At 43.1% G+C, this 26,725-nt stretch overlaps 1 protein-coding gene across 6 annotated transcripts in view; it reads left to right on the top strand.

The window, feature by feature from the left end:
• Window positions 1-26,725, top strand: part of BRD9 (bromodomain containing 9) — a 209,007-nt gene that overhangs the window by 170,473 nt on the left and 11,809 nt on the right. For all 6 annotated transcript variants that reach the window (XM_033929788.1, XM_033929790.1, XM_033929791.1 and 3 more), the window contains exons 14-15: window positions 5,651-5,725; window positions 23,691-23,793. In XM_033929788.1, the coding sequence (XP_033785679.1) occupies window positions 5,651-5,725; window positions 23,691-23,793 (178 nt within the window). The remainder of the gene's footprint in view (window positions 1-5,650; window positions 5,726-23,690; window positions 23,794-26,725) is intronic.

Consider the following 26,725-nt stretch of genomic DNA (forward strand, 5'->3'; position numbering starts at 1 on the left):
AAATCTCAAGAATTCAAAGGTATTACAATAATAAGGAAAACCTAAGAGTAAAACAAAACTGTCATTTTAAATATCATATGAAATAAAAATCCCAAAGGCCATGTAACTGCTACATAATAAATTAAATCAATAAACTAAATAAATTGAATCAGGTTGGGCAGACTGGATGGACCATTCGGGTCTTTATCTGCTGTTATCTACTATGTAACTACATAGGGCTCCTTTTATCAAAGCGCGCTACAGGGGTTAGCGCGTCGGACATTTCATCACGCGCTAACCCCCATGGTAGCCTAAAATCCTAACGCCTCGTCAATGGAGGCGTTAGGTACTAGCACAACAGGCAGTTTAACGCGTGGTATTCCGCGCGTTAAACCGCTACCGTGCCTTTGTAAAAGGACCCCATAGAGTGATGGAATTCAGATGGTCAGTAGCTCACTTTAAATAAATACTTACTTGGGAATGATAACAACCTATGTTCCTCTAATCATAAAATCATTAATTTCACAAAAAAAACACAAAATGAAAGAATGAAATCCTGTTCAAGGAAAATAACTGATATAATTCATAATATCACATCATTCCTTTAAAAATTAGCATTTATCAGGCAGTATATGATTAAACTCTAAAATAATCCTACTATATATCAGAAACTGTAAAATAATCCTACTATATTTATCATTTATTTGACTTGGAAACATGATGGCAAATAAAGATCAAATGGCCCATCCAGTCTGCCCATCCGCAGTAACCATTATCTCTTCCTCTCTAAGAGATCCCACGTGCCTATCCCACTTGCCTTTCTTGAATTCAGACACACCTTCATTACAACACAATTCAAGACTGTTTACAATAAAATAAAAAAAGAATAGAACACCACTAATAAAATAGGATAGTAACACACACTCATACCAGAAACATAAACATTCATATCCTGATGCTACAAGGCTGTGCTCTCCCGTAGCGCACCTTGATAAAAGGAGCCCCAAGTCCCAGTCTTGTGTTCTTAGTGATGGAGGACATTAAAAGAGAAGAATAAAAAGACTTGGCTTGAGTTTAATTTCTGCTAATAATAATTCTGGATATGGGAGGCCATGCAGAGGGATTTCCTGACTGGTAAAGAGTTTTAAAGATAAAATATATTATGGATTGGGTCCTGTTTTTTTCATGGAGAGTGAGAGAGATTTGGTTTCGGCTCCTCTTCATCTGAGTGCTGATAATCACATACTTCCGTTTCTTTGCACATGAGGACGTGCAAGTGGGGAGGAGGATGGCGCATCGGAGGGCTCGGAGGCAGTGCTATCGGAGAAAGAATGGCCCCAGAGGGATCCCAGCGGGAAGTTGGGAGAGCGGTTGTCCTGATTGGGAGGTCGCCGCGATTGTTGGAGGATCCCGAGAACATTGGCGACGGCCGTCGGATCTGAAGAGGATGGCAGTGGCCGTTTAATGCAACTGATCGTGGTCCCTCCCAACTAGGACCCACAATCCAGTCTATGGAAAAACCCCAAAAGGAAAAAGGTCTCCAAACTATTGCCAAGGCTGGGCAGTGCTAATTGCCACAGCCTAGAAACTCTGTGGTTCTTGCCCAAAAGGAATGCAAGGACCCCTCACAAGCCACTAAGGCTTTCAGTAACCTTTTTTTTGCCTTGAGGTTACAGAGACAACCAGCCCCTTAACTAGCACAACCAGTCCCAGCCTAACTTACTTTAAACCCCATCAGTTTCCATAGCCCACGGGTCAGAATCAACATTTCCCTTTTTGAAGCCCATGGCTTCTTCCTGGTCTGAAATGTCTTCCCTATCTGAAGCTTCCCTCATGCATTCATCTAACATTTCAGCTTCCATAAAGTTAGCTCTGACCTGGGTGTTAGGCTGAGGTATACTATGGCGTGCTCTTGGAACTGGTCTCTTGTCTCCATTCTGTCTCCTCTGCTCCAGTGTGGGTTGGTTCAGTGGCTGCCTCCTTTCTGAGCACTGCTGCTGGTCCCTATAAGCCTCAGGATAATGAGCAACAGGTGTGGCTTGTTCCTGGCTAAATTGAGGACTAGAATGTTCCTGGTGTTGCCTGGAATTGTGTCCCCCATGAATGTTAAGAGATTGGTGGTGCATCCTCCCCCTAGGAACAATATCCTGAGTACTTTTAATTCCACTTACACATTGTTCTCCCTTCTTTAACTCAGGCGAAAACAAATAGGTACTTCCTTGCTCCTCACTGAACCTTCCTTATCTGACTGTAGTTCAGGGCTGAAGTGTTGGTGTGGGTAGTGTTTTATCTCTTTGGGAGAGTATTTTCCCCAGCCTAGCCCTAGGCATAGGCGTCCTTTCACTACCCTGCTCAGTCGACCCTGTGACAATATGTATATACTAGTCATTAAGCCCGTTACATTAACGGGTGCTAGAATATATGTCTGTCTGTCTTTATTTCTGTCTCTCTCTCCCTCCCAATATCTTTCTTTCTGTCTGTCTCTCTCCCTGGCCCCCTTTGTCTGTCTGTCTTTCTGTCTCTCCCTGCCCCTTTGCTTTTCTTTCTGTCTCCCTCCCGCTGTCTGTCTTTCTTTCTATCTGTCTGTCTCTCTCCCAGCCTCCTATGCAGCAGCATTTCTCTCCCCCCCCCACTTCCCTGTGTAGCCACAGCAGCATTCCCTCCCTCTCCATTTCCCTCCCTCTTCCCTCTCCATTTCCCTCCCTCCACACCTCTTCCCTGTGCAGCAGCAGCGTCTTCCCTTCCTCCCCCTTTCCCTTCTCACGGTCTAGGCAGCTTCTTTAGTCCGTTGCCACCCCCACCCCCCCTTCCCTTTCCTTCCCGCGGTCCCGACAAACCTGCCGACTCCAGCCTGCAGCACTCTGCACACGCTGCTTCGGGGCCTTCTACTGCCCTGATTTACTCTGCCGCGTCTCTGATGATGTCATCAGAGACATGCCAGAGTAAATCAGGGCAGTAGAAGGGCCCGAAGCAGCGTGTGCAGAGTACTGGAGGCTGCTGGAGTAAGCAGGTTTGGAGTCGGGACCACGGGAAGGGGGAGGGGCGGCAAGATGTCGGGAGAACTGAGTTACCGAAGAGCAGGGAGTCCAGCAATGGCGGCCAGTGCTGCAAGTGTAGGTAGGAGCTGGGGACTCGCGCATGCGCACTCCTGCTTGGCCACGGACCTACAGAACATGGAACAGGGAATACAGAACACGAAAGTTGGAGTGCGCATGCGCGGCTAGCGTTTTATTATATAGGATATTCATAATATTACATTATTCCCAAAGCTCTCTCTAATCAATCCATTGTGCTCTGTGCATTAATTGAATAGCGTTTAAAATCACATAGGGACATATTCTATAAACAATGCCTTATGTTAGGCACCCTACTGGTGCCTAAATTGGCAACTTGTTAAAAAAAAAGATTAAAAAATCATTAAAAATAATTGTAGGTGCCTACAAAAATGGTGCCTTCATCTTGTCTATGGTGGCACCCTAGAATGCCTAAGATCAAAGTAGGCGTGATTAACACCGGAAACAACCTTAGGTTTTCTTAGGCGTCTCCATAGACGCAATTCACGTCAAACATAGGCACAAGAAATGTAGGCCTTCAAAACCTTGGCCTACATTTCCAGTTCTATCAAAACTGGATAGTGGAAGATGTATATCAACAATAACAAAACAAGTACTACAACAAGTTGATATTAGGAAGTTTACCTTCTAGGAGGAAAAGATCTCAGATTCTACCGCATAGGGAACATATATGTTTTCTCCCTATAAATTTGTGGCATATGGTTTCTTTCATTGATCAAAAACCTCCTCTATTAAAGATTTAAATTTTTTGTTTCGTGAATTTTTTATAATTTTTTATCTTTTTATAATAGTGGAATGAAACTTATTAGTAACTATAATTTTTCTAAAAAACTTTATAAAGTGCAGAGAAAGTTACTTATCTGCCTCTTTGCATATGTAGAAGCATCTTGTGAAAGTGCTGAGTGCTTTTGATGAAAGTGCTTCAATTAAAGGTGCTTCAAAATAAGGTGCTGAGTGCCTGAATAGAAAAATATTGCACATTAGAAAAACATAAAGTGCAAATGCTTAAAGCTGCCACAGTATTTCACATCAAACTGGCAAAAAAACGGCACTTATCTCAAGTAGCTAACAAGCTGGTAAAGTGCAGCGTGCTCTTGAAGTCACTCCAACAAACTAAAAGTCTCCCTTTCTCACAAATGGTCAGGATTAGAAGGAACTGTTCATCTCTCAGTGATTTTAATGCACAATCAAAAGATTTCCTGGCCAGCCGTGCATGTCAGGAGGTCAGGCGCAAGCTTTCCGCACTCCCGCCTGGCCCAGCACTGCTTTCTGAATGGCTGCAGTTAGTTCTCACGAGTCCCAAGAGAACTGACTGCAGCCATTCAGAAATCGGCACAGGCAGGAAGTGGGAGCACAGAAAGCGTGCTCCTGATCTCCGCGCTTCTGACCTGAGCACTGCTGGCTGGGAAATATGCTGGACCACCAGGTACCACAATGACGGCAGCGGGCGGGTTTAAAAGATGTGGCAGCGGGTTTTAAAATATGGGGCGGCAGGGGGGTTTAAAAGATGCGGCAGTAATAAAAAATATGTTTCTTCACTTCTTAAGACGCACTTACATTTCCACCCTCCTTTTTGGGGGTGGAAAAAGTGCATCTTATGGAGCGAAAAATATGATGTGTGTGTGTGTGTGTATATATATATATATATATATATACACATACCATATAATATTTGTCCTCAATCTGAAGTACTGATAAGTTGGAGCCAATACAAAATATTTACCCCCCTCTTCTACAAAGCAGTGCTAGTGGCCCCAAAGCCCATAGAGATTTAAGGGGCTTCGGAGCTGTTGCCGCGTGGCTTTGTAGAAGAGGGGGTTAAAGCCTAATATCAGTAAGAGATGGACAGTAGAACAATAGAGTTGTCAGAGTCAAATGTTTGGTATACCCACTCCACAGCCCTGCCTGATGTAACTCAAAGTGGTTTTAAATTACACTGCCTAATTAAAGGGCCCTTTTACTAAAACATGCTAAGCCCAGATTTAACATATGTGGCTTTTTAATTTTATTTTTTTAAGTCTCATTCTAATTTTGCGTTTGCACATGGGACTTGTAAAAGTTAGAGGAAGCACTTACCATTTTAGAAAGGTTAAGTGCTCCTACATTGTCTGCGCTACCCAGTTAGCATACACTAATGGGAATATGCTAGCTGGATAACATTTCTACACCTGTTCCCTGCCCATGATACATGCCCTCACAAAAATGTATTTAACAAAATAAATAATGCGCAGCTCATAGTGTGTTCAAATTGGCAAATTTCCAAAAAAAATGCTCTAATGTGTTTTGCAGAAAGGCTTTTTTTTTACCCACAAAGGGGAGAATTCATCAACAGGCACTAACCACGTTAGAGCATGCTAAGCGCTAAAGATGCCCATTATATTTCTATAGGCATCTTTAGCATTTAGTGCACGCTAATCATTCGCGAGCAGTAAGGCAGTAGCGCCCATTGATGAATTTCCCCCTAAATATTTTGCTTTTTATTTACTTAACGTGAACTTACTAACAGAATACTTTGGTTGCTGATAAAGTAGCAGTTCCACATTATAAATGTTTGTTTGAATTTAGTACTAAAAGCCAATTTCTTATTTGCTATTTAGGTTCTACCTGTTTTTATAAAGGAAGAACCCAGATTGCATCCTATTTGCCCTGACTCCTCGTCTAGACATTTAATGGTAAGATTACTCCCTTTCTCAAAGAACACTACCTGTAATACCTGCAGTCAGTTATTATAAAAATAGATTTCAGAGCATGCTGTTCTGTTTCTTTGGATTCACTTAGCATGCATGCATTCATGTGCATTCATGCTATGCTTTGATTTGCTGGAAATCTCTGATGTACTTGCAAAAAATTTAAATTATAGTATTAAGCTATTGAATTTCAGACATAATAAGAGTGAATATAGATGCTTCAGTGTTATCTTTACTACTTTCTTTCTTTTCTGTGTTTTTCGTATCCAAGGTATACTTGGTGATCTTTCAAAGTTAAAAATTAAAAACAATATGGAATTTAATATTTATTTCCTTTTGAATAGCAAGTCTTTTTTTTAATCTTTATTCATTTTAAAAACTAACATCAAGTGCAACATATAAAACAATGTACAAATAAACAGCACTTAATGCCATCAAATGATATAATAAATATACATCCCTTCCCCCCACCCTTTCATACAGCATAAAGACAATCAGGAGTAACACCAATGATCAAGACAAACAAAAGTGAGATCAAATAATAAATTAAAGGCATATCCCCCCTCCCCTTCCACCCACTCATTCTGGACGTGTATAATCAAAAGGCTAAAACTAATATTCAGTCTTTACAAAATGTTGTCAATGGATCCCAAACCTCCTTAAATTTCTTATAATGTCCCAATTGTATTGCACTCATACAATCAAATTTATAAGTTTGACACAAGTTTAACTTGTCCCAATTTTTCCAATTTTTTTAAATGAGCTGTATGGCAACTCCCGTCATGATGAAAAGTAGTCTATTATTGCATGAGGTTATTGGACTCTTGGCCCTCAATAACGTGCCAAACAGCACTATATCATATGTCAATGCCATTGGAACTTCCAGTATTCTATAAAAAACCAAAAACTAGTCTTCGAGACATTTGGAGCATTGAGATTAAGCAGCAGATTTCTGCGTCTCAATGGCCACGAATTTGGATTTGGAGGGTGAGATGTATAGATGTCAGCATCTATAAGACAAACATGGTTTTTTTTTGTTGCATAGAAGTTTTTGGACCCCTGTTTAGATTATAAAAATTAGCTAGTTCTAAGTCAAATAGATGCTGCCACTGTCATCTCGATATAGGGACACTGGATCGTCTGTTCTTTTATCCCTTGATACTTAAATTTTGGAAATCCATTTGGAATCAAATCAATAAAATACTGGAAGCTCCAGTGGCATTGACATATGATACAGTGCTGTTTAGCATGTTAATGAGGACCAAGAGTCCAATAACTTCATGTAATAATAGATTACTTTTCATCATGACATGAGTTGCCATACAACTTATTCTGAAAAATTGGGACAGGTTAAACTATAGTTTTTGGTGGGAAACCTTGTGCCAAACTTATAAATTTGAACGTATGAGAGCAATACATTTGGGACATTATAAGAAATTTAAGGAGGTTTGGGACCCATTGACAACATTTTGTAAAGATTGAATATTAGTTTTAGCCCTTTGATTATACACGTCCAGGATGGATGGGTGGGGTGGGAGGGGAGGGGGGATATACCTTTAATTTATTATTTGATTGTACTTTTGTTTGTCTTGATCATTGGTGTTACTCTTGATTGTCTTTATGCTGTATGAAAGGGTGTGGGGGAAGGGATATGTATTTATTATATCATTTGATGGAATTAAGTACTGTTTATTTGTATATTGTTTTATAATATGTTGCACTTGATGTTAAGGATGTTTGGACCCATTGACAAAATTTTGTAAAAATTGATTATTAGTTTTCTCCATTGATTATACACATCCAGGAGGGGTTGGGGGAGAGGGGATATGCCTCTAAATTACTATTTGATTGTAATTTGTTGGTCTTGATCATTTGTATTACTCTTGCTTATTTTTATACTGTATGAAAGGGTAGGTGGGGGAGAAGGGATATGTATTTATTATATCATTTGATGAAATTAATTAGGTACATTGTTTGATATGTTGCACTTGATGTTGTTTTAAATGAAGAAAAATATGAAGAAAAAAAAAGAACTCGGCCTGATTTGAATTAGGAGCATAAGTATTAAGAAGCATCAGGGTATCATTTCCTGAAGTCATATCAACATGAACCCATCTACCTATAGGATCAGCTTTATAATTACCAAATACCGCTGAACATTTCTTATTGATCAGGATAGCGACTCCAGCCTTTTTCCACACTGCAGATGCAAAAAAGCAGTGTTTAACCCACCCCCTTCTAATTTATTGGCTTCAATAGGTGCTAAATGAGTTTCCTATAAAAAATAAACTTCCGCTCCCTGTTGTTTCAAAAAATTGAAAATTATTTTCCTTTTAATTGGATGATTCAGTTAATTGACATTTAATGAATACAATTTCATAGACATTTTAAATGATTAATAAACATAACAATTAATAGACCTTAAGTTCCCTTTTAAAAAAAAATAATTAATATTTCCATACACATTCAGGACCCAAAATAGAACATATCTCCACCCCGATCCCATCCCAACTTATAACATGACAGCTTGTGTACAACCCTCAGATGACACCCAACCCCTCCCACTCCCCATGCTCCCTAATTCTTTCCAAAAATTAATCCTCTATGTACCCAATACTAAACAATCAATTTCCCATGTTCAATTTAATGCATCAGGAACCGCAGAGTTAATTCATTACTAGTTAATTACTAGATACTATTACGGTTATATAAGTACAAAAATATACCTCAATTCAAATATCAAATCATAACTGAACCCATAAAAATACCCACCACATTCCATTAAATTCATACGTCTAATTTCATTTCATTATTCCACAGAATCAAATTAATAAGAAATATAAGCTGAATTAATTTCACAAATACATATGAATTAAAGAGGTTATTAGAACGAATAATTTATATCTTTAAAAGACTACAAAAATATTGTAATATCCAAATTGATAAAGAACAATAAATATTCATTCCACTCCCAACAGATATAAATATTAATTAAAAAAGCCTCGACTGAAGCTATAACAAACGGAACCCAATCTGGAAAACAGTTAAAAGACACCATCCCTAAAAGGGTATCTATACAGACATTCAATATGCTACCTGCATGAGAACATAAGAATTGCCGCTGCTGGGCCAGACCAGTGGTCCATCCTGCCCAGCAGTCCGCTCACACGGTGGCCCCAAGGTCAAGGCCAGTGCTCCAAATGAGTCCAGTCTCACCAGTTTAGTATGAACTTGTCCAACTTTGTCTTGAAACCCTGGAGGGTGTTTTCCCCTATAACAGACTCCGGAAGAGCGTTCCAGTTTTCTACTACTCTCTGGGTGAAGAAGAATTTCCTTACGTTTGTACGGAATCTATCCCTTTTCAACTTTAGAGAGTGTCCTCTCGTTTTCCCTACCTACCTGTCTTTCTCTTCTAAGTCTATTCCCTTCAGTATTTTGAATGTGTTGATCATGTCCCCTCGCAGTCTCCTCTTTTCAAGGGAGAAGAGGCCCAGCTTCTCCAGTCTCTCAATGTACGGCAACTCCTCCATCCCCTTAACCATTTTAGTCTCTCTTCTCTGGACCCTTTCGAGTAGTATGTTCTTATGTTATGTTCTTATGTTCTTAGATTCTTCCTCTGCTGTGCGCACTGACTGTTCTCAGACATTAGTCTTTATGAGAAGAATGTGCTGTGCTCTTTTGCACAAGAAGCTGGACTTCCTGTCTTAAGAAATCTTACTGCTAATCAGCAAGTTGCCTTTTTAAACGCTGTAGCCCTGCAATTTCTTATGACATATTATTCTACAGCTAATCTTTATCAACTCTCAGCGAGAGCTCTGACTATTCAGGCCCTTTTATTCTCCCTGCATAAATTCCATCTGCTTAAGGTAAATATCCACTTTAATGACGATCTCCAAGTTTCTCTTCTACAGCCGGCTGCAGGCTACCTCAATGCAAAAAAACACTCCAGTAGTTAAACCAAGAGCGCGACAACCAGCATCCGTGTCACCAGCATGAAGGGCAGCAAGCAACCAGTACGCCTCAAAGCTTATTATAGACCAGGACTCCGTTGTATCTCACCTACCCTATTGCCATCTCCAGGGTGACAGGAAACGCGATACCCTTCTCATATTCATATTTTAAGACCAGCTGACACTCACGGAGTTTCAGCTCAGCATTGCTGACCCAAAGTTCAGCCGATACATCAGCTGTTTTCATAAAAAAGACTCGGCCCCGGAAGTGAACTGTGACTGCAGTAAGCGTTCTCCAGTCTGAGCCAAATGAAATCCTGCCCTCACTCTAACCGTCAAAAACCATTGGTTGTTTAAAAATTGTAGGGATTTTACAGTAAGCACTTTCCATATGAAAATACAACCAAAAATATTATAAAATAAACATGAATGAGTGAAAAGTTCAAAATAAAGTTCAAAAATTTACTAAATCATAACATATATTTTCAAGTCTGAATACAGGCATGTTAATGAAGAAAGCATTTGCAATCAAATAAGCAGGGGTTGTGCCAGCAAGTCTGAAACTGCTTGGCAATAGGCAAACAGACTAAATTGAAGTTACTCACTGTGGAGAAGATCTTATAGGAGAATAAAATATCTTTGGCTGGGATCCATAGCAGGTCAAAAGCTGGAACGATCCCATAAGCTGGTTTTAAACCAGTGCAGTGCTTCAATGTGCGGTTGAAATTGTGCGAGTCAGCAGGGCTTGTGTGCTAAAGTATGTGCCAGTGTGCCTAAAAGCAAGGTGGCAGAGCTAAAGCATAAGGCCTAGGTCTGGCCAGGACTTGTGGTAGTCAAGACTATAAACTATTCTTGTGAAAGAAATATTTCACTGTTCCAAAGAGAAATTTAGAGTCTCATATGTTTTGCTATGAACTGTTTTTGAAGATAAATGCACAAGTCTGCTAAAGGAGAAGATCCTGTATTTTTGTTTTGCATTGAAACACTTTTGATGAACATTTTGAGCATTTTTGCAAAAGAGTGAGTGAGTAAACTGCTTTTGGTTATTCATTTTGAGTCCCTGTATCTTTCAAGCAGCCTGTTCCACCAACTTTATTATTGGACAAACCGCTTGGTCCAGAATCAGTGACCGGGTCGGGTCAACCTTGCTAGGCACATGCCAAGGGCCAGCACCTGGCCACAACATACACATAGTTGTTTACTCTTTTTTTTTTTTTTTTATTGATCCTAAACATTCAACCAATAACTCTGATTCCAATTTCTTTAAAACATAATTTTTTGAGGCATCTGAAGGGCAATTTCTATAAGCTTGCGCATAAAGACGTGCCAATTAAGTGCCAAAACATGGCTTTTATATTCCTAAACATGTGTTAATTAAGGACCAAAACATAGATATTATGAATATATTTTTTGTTTTTAGCTGGCATCTTTCTCAGTAGTAGGTGAACTACATTTAGGTACACTAGGTACTTCCCTGTCCCCATGGGAATTAGAAACTAATTTTGTACTTGAAGCAATGGAAGGCGGGTCAGAGGGAGCAGGACTCGTAGGCAGGGCTGGTATTAGATCTGCTGGAGCCCAGGGCAGAAATTAGAGGGGTGCCCCCAATTCTTCTACTCCCTGCCCCTTCCCTGATTTTCCCACCCACCAAATGCCCTTCTATCTTATATCTCTCCCTCCCATCCACCATCTCTCCCTTTCTTTTTCCAACTGCCCTCCCATCTAGCATCTCTCCCTTCCCCCTCCTCCCCACCACCCTGAGTCCACTAAATGCCCTCCCATCCAGCACGTCTGTTTAAAATCAGGAGCATTAGGAGGGATCAAGCAGGGACTCTCTAGGGGACCCCTTCAGGCAGGATGTTTTTCCCTTTTCCCCTCCCTCATTTTTTAAATTCAAGGGGATCATCAGCGCAGAAGTGATTCTCAAGTGCTGCCTACGGCCTCAGTGCTCTTCCTAAGTTGCGGCCCGCTCAACCAGAAACAGGAAGTAGTGTCATAGAGAAGGCAGGTCGTGACAGAGTAAGAATGCCAAAGTGGGGGTTTCAGACTGGGGGGAGTAGAGAAGGAAAGGATATCCCGCCACAGGATATCAAGCCTGAAGCTGTCTTGCTTGACACCCCTCCCCTAAAACCAGGAAAGGCTAAAGAGGTTAGGGCTTTTCAGCTTGGAAAAGAGATGGCTGAGGGGAGATATGATCGTTCCTGAGTGGTGTAGAACGGGTCCCCTTTCTTCATGTTCTTTGCCAGAGTCTCTTCCACTCGAAGTTTGGCCTCTCTGACTGCCGTTTTGACCGCTGCAGACCTCGCCCTATGTTCTAGTTTAGCTTCCCTAGTCTCCGTTCGTTTGTAGGAAATAAATGCTTTTTTCTTCTCCTTGACGAGGTGTGAGATTTCTGCGGAGTATCATTGGGGTTTGTTGTTTCTCCGCCGTTTGTGTACTGATTTAATGTAGAGGCTTGTCGCTTCATGTATGGTAGATTTCAGGGATGACCACATAGCTTCCACATCATCGGTCGTAGCTTGGTTCTACAGTGTCCGGTGGACGAAATCTCCCAAGCGTTCGAAGTCAGTGCCTCAGAAGTTGAGTACTTTTGTTTTCGTGTTTAATCTAGGGAAACCTTTCCTGAGATAGAACCACACCATGTTGTGGTCACTGGAAGCTAGTGTATCTCCTACCGAGACCTTCGAGACACTATCCCCGTTGGTGAGTACCAGGTCCAGGATCACCTGGGCCCTAGTGGGTTCCAATACCATTTGTTTGAGTCGTGCTCCCTTTATGGATGTTAACAGTCTCCTACTGCCGCTGGTTGTTGCTGAGTATGAATTCCAATCTGCGTCAGGCATGTTGAAGTCCCCTAGCAGAACAGCGTCTCCCCGTAGAGTGATATTCTCTATGTCTTCAATTAATTCGGAGTCTTTGTCTTCCAGTTGTCTTGGCGGTCTATATACTACACCAAGATACAGGCATTTTTCCCAGCCTCTGGCCAGGTTCACCCAGAGGGATTCCCCAGTATACTTGACATCTGTGATTCTGGTAGTTTTGATTTCTTCTTTAATGTATAGTGCCACCCCTCCCCCTGACTTTCCCTCTCTGTCCTGACGAAATAAGTTGTATCCCGGTATAGCCATATCCCACCCATGAGAGTCTGTGAACCAAGTTTCGGATATTGCCACCACGTCAAGGTCGGCATTCATTATTTCGGTCTCTAATTCTAGAATCTTATTGCCTAAACTGTGTGCATTAACATACATAGCCCTTCATACCCCATGATTGCTAAGTCCCTGTGGGGAGTTTCCCACCTGGGGTAGTGTGACTCCTAGAGAATTGTTTGCAATGGGGACACTTACTTTGGACTTAGAATCGGAGTTTCGACTCACCTCGTCAGGATCGTTCCTTACTGCCCTTGTATCTGAGTGGGTACCCTCCCCCGACTTACCTAGTTTAAAGCCCTACGAAGCAGGCGGGCTAGTCGGTGTCCAAAGACGTGCTTACCCCTGTTGGTCAGATGGAGTCCGTCTGGTCCCTGAAGTCCTTGCAACGCCTCTCCATGGTTCAGGAATCCGAAGTTCATTTCCTGGCACCATCCTTGAAGCCACTCGTTAGTCCTCAGTATACGCTCATCCCTGGCACTTCCTGTGCCTCTAACTGGGATGATCGAGTAGATGACCATCTGCGCTCCTGTCTGCTTCAGCCTCTCACCCAGGGCTCCAAAGTTTCTAGTTATGTTCTCCGGGGTGTTCTTAGCAGTGTTGTTTGTGCCAATGTGAATGAGGACCATGGTGAAGTGATCTTGGGGCTTGAGAAGCCTATCAAGACAGACGGTGACATAAGAACATAAGAACATAAGCAGTGCCTCCGCCGGGTCAGACCATAGGTCCATCCTGCCCAGCAGTCCGCTCCCGCGGCGGCCCAAACAGGTCACAACCTGTCTGAATCTCCAGAAGGGGTCCCCTTGCCACCCTGGTTTCCCATTTAAGTCCTAGCTTCCCATCGAAGTCCTAACCCTCCGGTCTTGCACATGCACGACCTGGTTGGGTTTCTATACTTATTACCTGGTTAGCTTTCTATACCTGTGTTACATCCCAGCACCTCTCTCAGTATCCCACGATCCCTTTATCCCTCAGGAATCCGTCCAATCCCTGTTTGAATCCTTGTACCGTACTCTGCCTGATCACTTCCTCCGGTAGCGCATTCCAAGTGTCCACGACCCTTTGGGTGAAAAAAAACTCCCTTGCATTTGTTTTGAACCTATCTCCCTTCAGTTTCTCTGAATGCCCCCTCGTACCTGTTGTCCCCTTCAGTCTGAAGAATCTGTCCCTATCCACCCTCTCCATGCCCCTCATGATCTTGAAGGTCTCTATCATATCTCCCCTGAGCCTCCTTTTTTCCAGAGAGAAGAGCCCCAGCCTATCCAACCTCTCGGCATATGGGCAGTGTTCCAGCCCTCTTACCAGTTTGGTTGCTCTCCTTTGGACTCTCTCAAGTACCGCCATGTCCTTCTTGAGGTACGGCGACCAATATTGAACGCAGTATTCCAGATGTGGACGCACCATCGCTCGATACAATGGCATGATGACATCCCGCGTCCTGGTTGTTATGCCCCTCTTTATGATGCCCAGCATCCTGTTGGCTTTTTTCGAGGCTGCTGCGCACTGTGCAGATGGCTTCAGTGATGCATCCACCAGCACACCCAAGTCCCTCTCAAGACCGCTGTCTCCCAACAATGCCCCCCCCAATTTGTAGTTGAACAACGGATTCTTTTTCCCTATATGCATGACCTTACATTTTTCCACGTTAAAGCGCATTTGCCATTTGTTTGCCCAGTCTTCCAGCTTGTCCAGGTCCCTTTGCAGGTCCTCACACTCCTCCCTGGACCTAACTCTGCCGCACAGTTTGGTATTGTCTGCAAATTTTATAACCTCGCACTTTGCCTCCTTTTCTAGGTCATTGATGAATATGTTGAAGAGTAACGGCCCCAGCACCGATCCCTGTGGCATACCGCTCGTGACTCCCCGCCAGTCAGAATATTGGCCCTTTACTCCGACCCTCTGCAGTCTACCCGACAACCAGTGCTTGATCCATCTGTGCACATCCCCTCCCACCCCGTGGTTCCACAGCTTCCTAAGCAGCCTTTCATGTGGCACCTTGTCAAAAGCCTTTTGAAAATCGAGGTAAATGATGTCTATGGGTTCCCCATTGTCCACCCAACTGCTTATTCCCTCAAAGAAGTACAGAAGGTTCGTTAGGCATGACCTTCCCTTACAGAATCCGTGCTGGCTTGTTTTCAGTAGGCCATTTCTCTCGATGTGCTCGCAAATGCCGTCCTTGATCATAGCTTCCACCATTTTCCCTATTATTGAAGTCAGGCTCACCGGCCTGTAGTTCCCGGGGTCACCCCTCGATCCCTTCTTGAAGATGGGTGTGACATTCGCCAATTTCCAGTCCTCTGGTACCTCTCCAGTTTTCAAGGATAGGTTGCAAACATGTTGGATTGTGCCCGCTATTTCTTGTCTTAGTTCCTTCAGAACCCTTGGGTGGATCCCGTCTGGGCCCGGTGATTTGCCGCATTTTAACCTGTCTATCTGTTTGAGGACATCCTCCTTACTTACCTCTATGTGCTCCAATTTTTCAGCCTGTTCCCCACTCATGAGCTCCTCTGAGTCCGGTATATTAGATGTATCTTCTCTCGTGAAAACCAATGAGAAGAACGTGTTCAACCTCTCAGCTACCTCTTTATCCTCCTTAATCACTCCCTTCCTATCCCCATCGTCCAACGGCCCCACCTCCTCTCTCGCTGGTCGCTTCCCCTTAACGTAACTGAAGAATGCCTTGAAGTTTTTCGCCTCCCTGGCCAGCCCCTCTTCGTATTTCCCTTTTGCTTTTCTAACCTCTCGGTGGCATTCCTTTTGGCATTTCCTGTGCGCCTGGTGATTTTCCTCCGTTGGGTCCTTTTTCCATCTCCGGAAGGATACTTTTTTGTCATTTATTGTCCTCTTTACTTCTGTTGACATCCAAACCGGGTCCTTTGACCACTTGTTCTTGCAGCTTTTCCTGAAACTGGGGACGTACATTCTTTGTGCTTCCTGCAGGGTGTCCCTGAATAGGGTCCAGGCGCTTCCTACAGTCTCCATCCTAAAGATGTTTCTGAGCTTCCTCCCCACCATTTTCCTCATAGCAACATCTCGGACCCTGGCTCCAGGCAGACAGCAAACCTCACTTGACTGCATATCCGGTCTGTAGATTGGTCCCTCGGTGCCCCTCAGCATAGAGTCCCCAATGACTATTACTCTACGCTTCTTTGGGGGGAGCTAATCAGTTGTCCCCGGAGTTGGAGCCGTGCGCTGGACTACCTCCTGCTCCTTGTCGGCATCCTCCTGCTCCTTGTCGACATCTTCTACCTGTAGGATCTGGAATCTGTTCCTCAGGGTGAGTTGTGGGGTGGATGTAAAGTTGCCCTGTTGGTGCGAAAAAGAAGAAGAGGGTGAAGAGATTGAAAGAGGGGTGTGGGATCGCCGGTGTTTGCCCGTGGAGGAGGTCACCAGCTGCCAGGAGTCAGCATCTCCAGCCATCTCCTCTACCCCAATTGTTGGTTTTAAAGCTGGTGATTTGGGTGTCTCGAGGGAGGACATGTCTTGGGCCAGCTCGGTGATTTGGGACAGCTCCTGGACGACTTCGTCAATGTAGGCCTCATCCTCTCGGATACTTCTCAGGCGTTTCACCTCCTCCCTGAGACTCCTAAGTTCCTGCATGATGTCTCCGTCTAGCTGGTCGACCTCCTCTGTCTGTGTAGAGACTGTGGAGAAGAGGGGGGGAGGGGGATGATCTCAGTCTGCACAGAGACCTCTGTCCACAGTCCTGGGTCCTCATCCTTCTGCACACATACCGTGGTCACCCCCTGGGACCCCCAGTTACCAGACAGTTGGTCTTGATTGCAGACATGGCACTTCTTGTTCTCCCTGCCATAACCAAGTTGTAGCTGAGGTCTGCCTGATAGTGAGTAAGTTAGAGAGTTAGAAGAAATATCTGTCTGTGAGTCAGAGTGAGAGATTGAAAGATCAGAGAGAGAGTTTGAAAGATTAGGTTATTTGAGAGAGTGTCTGCCTGTGGGTTAGGGTGAAAGTTTAGAATAAAGTTTAAAGAATAGGGTAAAGATTAGGCTCTTCGCAAAGGTGCTCTCGCTAAGGTGAGTGCCTTTGCCGCTCGCCGAATGGCTGTGCGCCGTTGGCTCATCCCCTTTTATGGGGGGAGTTTGGCTGGTGACATCGGGGGTGGGCGGAGTTAGCTCTCGCCTCTTCCCCTTCTAACACCGCCTTCTCTGCTCCTCTCGCCGCTCCTTCCTGCTAGCACACTCTCTGCTCCGCTCACTGTTCTGCCATGTGCTCAGGACTGTTCTACCATATGCTCAGGACTAGGCACAGCTCCTACAGTCTCCCTTCGGCTGGCCTTGCACTGATCGTCGTTGATGCAAAGTGTATCATATGTAATTTGATTTTTGTATGTAAGTGTGTAATTTGTTTTATAGTGTGGTTTTTGGTGTGATTTGTACGTTAAATGTCATGTCTTATTTTGTATGTAAATGTGTAAAGTGCTCTGGATAAGGGTGGGAGATAAATAAACAAAACAAACAAATTGATTTGGAACAGCACTCCATAGTTGAGGACCCTACCACATAGAATACCCATGTACAGATTGAGACTTTGTTTAACTGTCGTAATGAAGGAATTTCTAACAGCTGCTTAGACTGCGAGCACAAAGAAGAAGGCGGCAAATAAAGTACTATTGAACTAGCCAGCACAGAAGACAGAACTTGATGTAGTGCCTTATATACTAATAGCACAATTTTAAATTTTATCCCTAAACAAACGGAAGCCATTGTAAATCAGCTATCTTTTCTTTTTTATTTATTTATTTATTTTAACAAGAAGTCTTTATTGAAACATACAAACAGAACAAGTCTTTTAGGAAACAAATTTCATTGTAATACAAATCAAAATTGTTATAGATCAGAAAAGGGCAAGAAAATGTTAGCATCTCAATTTTTCCACCCTTTTTAAAGTTTTTAAATCAAAGTTTTACAAACTTCAAATTATTCAAACATCAAGTTTTACAACCATCAATTTGATGTTATACAAATAACGTCAAATTATACAAACATCAAGTTTTTAAATTATACAAACATCAAAAAATATATGTATAAATAAAATAAAAGGGAGGAAGGAAGAGGGAACACAGGAAACTGACAAAGCATTTAATGCTAAAAATAGGAGAGCTGATGCTTCAAAAAGCTCAAGTTAATCACAGTCTGGTCCAAGACACCCAAAGCACCAAGAGTGCAGGTCTGTCACCGAGATCAATCAAATTACATTGGACACACCTCTTGAAGCCACTGGGGGTCATCTTCAACATTGAAAAAAGTATTAATGTTAAATTAAACTTCTCAATTTTGAAGCCAAAAATTAAAGAAAAACAGCCAAGAAAACCCGAATGGGAAGGCACATTTGTGTATGTAAAAAATCAAAGGTGATAGAACTCTGCAGAAAAACGAAGACTGAGTGACCTGCCCTTGCGTATTAGACAAGAAAGCACCAGCACATGCATGGTACAGGGTTGCTAGAAACTTCTGCATAAATTTTACTAGCAAACATCCATGCCAAGCTCCATTGGATGATGTCACCCAGAAGGCCTGCTTAGCCTCAGAGAAACACATTTAGACCAAAAGGTTATCACATGGGCTTTTAAACCTGCCCCCTTCTTCCTCCCCACACACACATACACAATTCAGCAGCTTGAACCCTAGCAGTAGTAGCACAAGATTAACATTAGAAGTGAAGAGAACCATTATGAACCTACCATAGCTAGAGCAGGAGGGACACTCTTGCTCCCTTCAAAGATTCTAGTAAGAGCCAGACCTGGGATCCAGAGGTGTTCACCATTGAGGTGGGGAGGAAGTCTTGAGATTTGGTTGTATTGTGGTGGGAAATTGATGCTATCGAGAGCAGCAATTTTATAGAGTTGCTCCCATGCACACTTGGGGAAGAGCAGGATGCCTTATTCCCCCGTCTGCAGCTTTGTAAAATCACTGCTTCTGCTAGATTTGGTGGGAACCTGCGCAGTCCTGCACATTCTTAGATGTATTTTACAAGAGGTTCTGCATATGCCAGAGCTTTTGTTACGTACAGTTGTGCTGAATGCACACTAATCAACATGTTTGTTAAATCAATATAGGGAACACTAAGGTATGAAGTTATCAACCTGGGCTCCCTGGGTTATTTTACCGCAACTCATACTATTTTAGCACAGGGTCTCATTTTATGTACTGAGACCTAATGCTAACATAGCACAACTTGTGGTAAAATAACCTGTCTTAATAATAGCCCACTTTGATAACTCCCCTCTAAATGCTAAATCCCCACTATTTTAAAAAGGCAATGTAAGTGCCTATGTGCTTCGATAAAATAGGCTTCCAGATCCAGATCCTACCTCGATATTGTGCAAATGGCCACACACAGATTTATACCTGCTTTGAGGAAGTTATAAATATGTGAATGTACTCTATGCGTCTGCATGTGAATATTTTTAATACATGTTTGTTGGATGAGTTGCCTACCCAAAGTTCATGAACTGGATATACAATCTTGTACAGTAGTGCTGAGGGAGTTAGTTGTTAGTGCAGCAGACTTTTGATACTAGGGAAATGGGTATAATTCCCACTGCAGCTACTTGTGACACTGGGAAAGTCACTTAACTAAAATGTAATAAAGTTTTGTATTTACCATGCAGTAAGTGAAAACTCTTTATGGTAACTGGCCCCTACTTTATCTTATTCTGCCATTCATCCCCTTACTAATCCCAGCTCCTTATGTCACTCATCCACTTTCTACTTCCAGTCCCTTTCTTATCCCTTGCTCCCTATCTAGGCTTTCATTATACCCTTCTACCTTTTCTGACCTCCTTCATATACTAATCTCCTTCTTTTGTTGCTGTCCCTCCATAGCCTCTGTGCATGTCAACTGCTTCCCAACCCTCTAGATCAGGGGTGTCCAACCTGCAGCCCAAGGGCCGCATGCGCCCCCGTGAAGTATTTTGTGCAGCCCCGGTCGAGGGCAATGCAGTGTTTTCCTCTGTTGCCCCCGGGTGTTTACCGTCTTGCCAGCTCCCTCCTCTGTCTTGCTGCAGTGTTTGCACGTTTGTGCGGCCCGAGAAACATTTATTTGGGCCAGTGCGGCCCAGGAAAGCCAAAAGGTTGGACATCCCTGCTCTAGATTGTTAAACTGTCTTCCCTCACCATCTGTTTGCATTCAGTCTTCAAAGCCCTACTTATACACCTCTCACCCAGTCACCTACGTCTTGCTGTCCCTATATACCCAATACTTGACCAGTCTTGGAGTCTGACTTATTCTGGCTTCCCACCCAGTTTGGTCTCCTGCAAACCAGTCTCCTCAGTACCTGCCACCTGCTCTCCTTCCCCAGTACCCACTCATCTATTTATTTCTCAAATATTCATTCACTCTGTCTTTTTTCCTCCTTACCCCAATATCCATCCCCATGCCCCTTCCTGTCCACCTTCCCTTCCATATGCCCACAATAACTGTCCTCCTCTGTTTTCACTTGTTTTACCCATCCTCCATCAAGTTCAAGTTGATATACCACAAATTTTCAATATATACAAAATTATGGGGAGGGGGTAAGGAAAGAATACAAAGTAACATAATGCAGTACAGAAGACAGGAGGACAGTGAGGAGTTAGAGAGAAAATACGTAGCAAGAAGAAGGAAAAAGGGGTAAAAGGGTACAACAGGAAGTTTGATGTATAACATAACAGCCTTACTGGGTCAGACCAATGGTCTATCAAGCCCAGAAGCCCATTCTCACAGTGGCTAATCCAGGTCACTAGTACTTGGCCAAAACCCAAGGTGTAGCAATATTCCATGCTACCAATACAGGGCAAGCAGGGGCTTCCCCCGTGTCATTCTCAATAACAGACTATGGACTTTTTCTCCAGGAACTTGTCCAAACCTTTCTTAAAACCAGCTACGCTATTCGCTCTTACCACATCCTCTGGCAACGCTTTCCAGAGCTTAACTATTCTCTGAGTGAAAAAAAAATTCCTCCTATTAGTTTTAAAAGAATTTCCCTGTAACTTCATTGAGTGTCCCCTAGTCTTTGTAATTTTTGACGGAGTGAAAAATCGATCCACTCAGGATTTTGTAGACTTCAATCATATCTCCCCTCGGCTGTCTCTTTTCCAAGCTGAAGAGCCGTAACCGTTTTAGTCTTTCCCCTTTACCATCTTGGTCGCTCTCCTCTGAACCTTTTCTAACGCCACTATATCTTTCTTGAGATAAGGAGACCAGAATTGAACGCAATATTCCAGATGAAGTCGCACCATGGAGCGATACAGAGGAGTTATAACATTCTTAGTCTTATTAACCATCCCTTTTTTAATAATTCCTAGCATCCTGTTTGCTTTTTTGGCTGCAATCACACATTGGGCGGAAGGTTTCATCATATTGTCTGCGATGATACCTAGATCCTTTTCTTGGGCACTACTCCCAAAGGTGGACCCTAGCATCTGGTAACTGTGATTCAGGTTATTCTTCCCAGTGTGCATCACTTTGCATTTGGCCACATTGAATTTCATCTGCCATTTGGACGCCCGGTCTTCCAATTTCCTAAGGTCCGCCTGCAATTTTTCACAATCAGCATGCGTTTTAACAGCTTTGAACAGTTTAGTGTCATCTGCAAATTTAATTACCTCACTCATTGTTCCAATTTCCAGATCATTTATAAATAAGTTAAATAGCACCGGTCCCTGCCAAAGATTATGATCCAGGAGAAAAAGGAAGGGAATGATGTAACATCAATCCATGGGAAAGGCCAAAGAGAAGTAATATAACATAGCATAAAATTTCATTTATAAACCACCATATACCTGAAAGTTTGATTCAGTTAACAGAATTAACTAAAGGGTGAACAGATGCCACCACATAGTGCAAGATTTAAAATTGTTATAGTAACACTCAAGTCGCATATATTGGGAAAGGGCATGCCACAAAGTAGGAGAGGTAACTCTAAAACAGTAATTTCTATAACTGTCTAGAAAACCTTGACAGAAAGAAGGTACTACTAATAGATCCTGATTAGCTGACCAGAGTGATCTAATAGGGGCATAGGGAATCAGGCTAAGAAGGAAGGTAGAGACCCGAAGACTGAGTCTGATGTCATATAAGACATTAATATCTGATGGCATCTGCCCTCCCTGTCTTTTTCTAAGATTCTTCCAGTCCCTGCCCTCCCCCATCAGCTCCTTTTCAGACCTAGCCCACTTTTAGTCCTAATTCCCATCATTAGCTTCCTATTACTACTACTATTAAGAACATAAGAATTGCTATACTGGGACAGACAGAAGTCCATCCTGTTTCAAACAGTGGCCAACCAAAGACCCAAGTACCTAGCTAGATTCTAAGTAGTAAATTAGACTTTATGCTGCTTATCCTAGGAATAAGCTGTGGATTTCCCCCAAGCCATCTCAATAATAGCCTATTGACTTCACATTTAGGAAATTATCCAAACCTTTTTTAAACTCTGCTAAGCTAACTTATTTCACCACATTCTCCAGCAATGAATTCCAGAGTTTAATTACATGTTGTATGAAGGAATATTTTCTCCAGTCAATTTTAAATCTACTACTTAGTAGCTTCATCACATGCCACCTAGTGCATGTATTTTTGGAAAGAGTAAACAAGTGATTCACATCTACTCTTTTCACACCATTCAGTATTTTATAGACCTCTTTTGTATCACTGCTGAGCCATCTCCTCTCCAAGCTGAAGAGCCCTAGCAGCTTTAGCCTTTCCTCATAATGAAGTCATCCCATGCCTTTATCATTTTCGTCACTCTTCTCTATACCTTTTCTAATTCTACTATATCTTTTTTGAGATACAGCAACATTAATAAGCATCACGTTAGCCATCCTCCAGTCTTCCAGTACACTATATCAGAATTGAATACCATTTCTGTCACCGGTATCTCCCTCACATCTTCCTCAGTGAAAACCGAAGCAAAGAATTAATTTAATCTCTCCACTATGGTCTTGTCTTCCTGAGAGACCCTTTTATCCCTCAGTTGTCTAGTGATGCAGGGTCAAAAGGAGCTACAGTGGGAATTGAACTCAGTTCCCAAGGATCTCAGTCCACTGCACTAACCATTAAGGTTACTTCTCTACTCCAGAAGTGCTTCTTTCCTGCTCCCAAGCAACAGCCCTTTTCCTATCCCTGCCTCCATTCATGCACTTCTAGTCTTGACACACCAGCATTATCCTCCTTCCAGATAGAGTCCTCAAGACATCAGCATCTTTCCAGCCATAGCCTCTACGCACAGCTTCAACCCTCTTTCAGCCAATGCCCCCAATAATCATCTCTTTTATAGGCACAGATCCCGCAGCATATAGTTTCAACCTCTTCAGTCCCCCACCCCCCATTATTCCTTTACACAGCAGCAGGCATGGATTCCTTTGCCCCACAACTATGCTTCTGCTGCTGTCACCAGTACTACAGTTGGTTTTAATGTGAGAACCATATAGGCAATGTTGGTTCATGTTTTTAAAACCAAATGTGGCGCCACCATTAACACCAGCACATCAGTGGAGTGAAGGAATCTGTTTCCGCTACTTGAATGGACAGCCATTAAGGTGAACTTTCAGAGCCTTTCAGCTTTGACATCCTGAGCCAGTGTCTCACTGGCCTGCCCCAAAAGCCAACCCTGGTGCTAGCATTAGCACAAGCTGAAGAAAGACAGTCTACTGTAGCAGGAGTGAAGCAACAAAATCTGGTTATTGACTCCTATGTGAAAATATTAGTGTGTTGGTAGAAATCCAGACTGATCTGTTAGGCAATCTTGGTATGATATGACTTTTCAGCTAAATATTTTAAAAATATTCATAAAGAGAACTCATTGCAATTAACAATTCACCATTTTTTTTTTCTTTTTCTTTTGTACAGATGGGAGAATCATTAGGAGACAGTAATAATTCGGTTCTGGATTTTATGTCAATAAAACCATATTCAGATGTGTCTCTTGATATTTCCTTGCTAAATACTTTAGGCAAGTATAACAAAATATTTTCTGTATCATACAGTTCTTTCATTATTCTCAAATGTTTGTGTTCAGCCCTAATTCTGAGCTATGATGCACTTGGGGACAGGGTGGATTTGATTTAAAGCAAATCGATTTAAATCACTAGTCAGAAAGACTTGATTTAAATCATCATTTTCTAAAGACTCATTCTTGCTGGTATAATCATAATATTTACAACCGGATGTCATCAGAATTTTTATTATTTATTTTATTTATAATATTTATATACCACTTATAGCCTAAGGCAGTGTATCACAAACTGTGTGCCGCGGCACACTACTGTGCCTTCTGAGATTTTAAGTGTGCCACAGTATACTAGGCAGGAAGAGAGGCGCCGACATCGGCTTACTTGCAACTTCCTGCCTTCTGCTGCCAATACTCAGCAGCAGAAGGCAGGAAGTTGCAAGTTAGCTGATGCTGGCGCCTCTCTTCCTGTCCCTGGATGCCACAGCACACTCAAAATCAGGAGACAAAGAGGAAACAGGAGTCCCGGAAGCTTTTTTCCCCATTCCCAGACCGGCAGCTCAGTGTGATTGTAACTTAGTCACACAGCTGCCGCTAGCATTAGTTTAGACTCAGTTTCTTCAGGCAGCCGCAGGGCCTTTGCTAAGCTGGCCCACTTCGATAATGCAAGGTGGGCCGGCCTAGCAAAAGCCCCGAGGCTGCCTGATAAAACCAAGTCTAAACTAATTTTAGCGGCAGCTGTGTGACTAAGTTAAAATCACACAGTGAGCTGCCGCTAGCCTAGAGAGAGGAGAGGTATGCTGGAGAGGGAAGGAGGGAAGAGAGAAGAGGTACTGCTGAACATGGGGAACAGGAAAGGTGAAGTGATACTGCTGGACAGGGTGGGGGGGGATGAGGGAAAGGATAAGGTTTACTGCTGGACAGGGGGAAGGTAAAAGGAAGGGAGAAGATTTGCTGCTGGACCTGGCAGAAAGGGAGAGAAAGGAAAGGTGCTACACACTGAAGGGGGAGGGTGGGATGGTGCATGGGGAGAGAGCATGTTGGATTGGGGGTAGGAAGGAGGGATTCCACTTGAGAAAAGAGGCAAGGACAGAGAGAAAGCGTGCAGGAGGCACAAAGTGTTGGACTCATGGAGAGTGAGATGGATGGGGAGCCCAGCGTTAGGGAAACTCCAGAACCTGTGTAGATCATTTGCTTAGTAAGCAAAACCCTCAGAATCATAATTCCCGCTCTGATAATTCAAAGTACAGGCTCTTTCCCCACAAAAAAATAAAAAAAAGATTTCCCCAAATTAAAGTAGTTGTTGCATTCTCATACACCTGTGGTAGGACAGTTCAGTCTGGGTAGGCATCAGAAAATAAACTACTAAAATAATATCCAAACATTGAAAATACAGTGGAACCTCGGTTTGCGAGTAATGCGGTGTGCAAGTGTTTTGCAAGACGAGCAAAACACTCCTGCAAACCTTAACTCACAAAACGAACATGTCCCGATAAACGAGCACCTCCCCACCCATGAATGCCCCCCCTCCCCCAAGAACCGGCATCGCACCCCCTAAGGAAGTCTCTGATTGGATGAGGTGCCTGGGCCCCTCCAAAGGGAGGAGTCTGAGGCGCCTCAGCCAATCAGGGCCTTAGGCCTCTCCCTGTGCAACAGATGATGCGCCAGGGCGGGACCTAATGCCGCTATTGGGCGGCGGCCAGTGGAAGAGTAGGAGCAGGAGGGCTTTCCTCCTGCTCCCGAAGATTTGGGGAGCCTTGCCCAAGGAGTAGGAGGGACCGGGCACCCCTCCTGCTCCCAACTATTTTACAAGTACCGGGTGGGTGGGCCAGGCCCGACCGCCTGGGCCGACCAGGGGTGGACCGAGGGGTGGTTGGACTAGGAGCAGGAGGGACTGAGCACCCCTCCTGCTCACAACTTTTTACTGCCAGGGGTGGGCCGAGGCCCGTGCTGCATGCATGTAGCATTTAAAAATTTTTTTTTTTTTAAACGCTGATGGCATGAGGGAACTGGCATCCCTCCTGCTTTTTTCACCGTTCAGGGGTGGGGGGCGCGTTTATTGAGGGGGTAGTTTTTTTTGACAGTCCTGCCTGTCAATTTTATTCATTTTTTTTATGGGGCAGATATTTTACATGTATAACACACCAAAATATCTGTGCCATGGAAAAAATGAATAAAAAAGACAGGCCTGTCAAAAAGCCTGCAGACCTGATGGTAACTCAGTTACCGACAGGTCTGCAGCAGTCGGGTTTGGCAATAGTAAAACCCGACTCAAAATAGCCAAGCAATTGTTAGTGAATCAATCGCTTGGCTATTTTGCATGAGGTTTTACTAATTTGCATGGGACGATCGGGATCGGATCGCTACAGGCCTTAGTGAATCGGGCCAGATGGAAATCTGGTCGTAAAGGGCTCGCAAACCGATCGGTACATGATCAGTTTGCTTAGTGAATCTAGCCCATAGTCTTGATTGAAAGCAACTGCTTTTTAAAGTACAGCAAAATAACTTCTCCACACAAATGGTTAGAGTTAAACACTCATGCAAATATATGTGAACAAACTGGATGCACTAATGTTTGTATCAAGACCTCAAACACCCAATTCGTTTCATGTCCTTACTGGGGTGACGTGTTCATCCTCGGTCTTGTTTGATTTTTAATGCAGGTTATACCCTAATGCATCTATGTGGTGCTATAAAAGAAGTTAGGAAGAGCACTTAACTTCTAGCCCAACGGCTACCCAGCCATTTCACTGGCATGTTTCCTCAGGGGCTGTTGCTCTTCACTCTCATGTTGCTTATTTGCAATACTACAGAAGCTCTCCTCGCACCACTTGTGTCCGAAACATGCCAGTGAAATGGCTGGGTAGCCACTGGGCTAGAAGTTAAGTGCTCTTCCTAATTTCTTTTATAGCACCACATAGATACATTAGGGCAG

The sequence above is a fragment of the Geotrypetes seraphini genome, chromosome 2 (genome assembly GCF_902459505.1).
Source record: "Geotrypetes seraphini chromosome 2, aGeoSer1.1, whole genome shotgun sequence".
Classification (NCBI taxonomy): domain Eukaryota; kingdom Metazoa; phylum Chordata; class Amphibia; order Gymnophiona; family Dermophiidae; genus Geotrypetes; species Geotrypetes seraphini.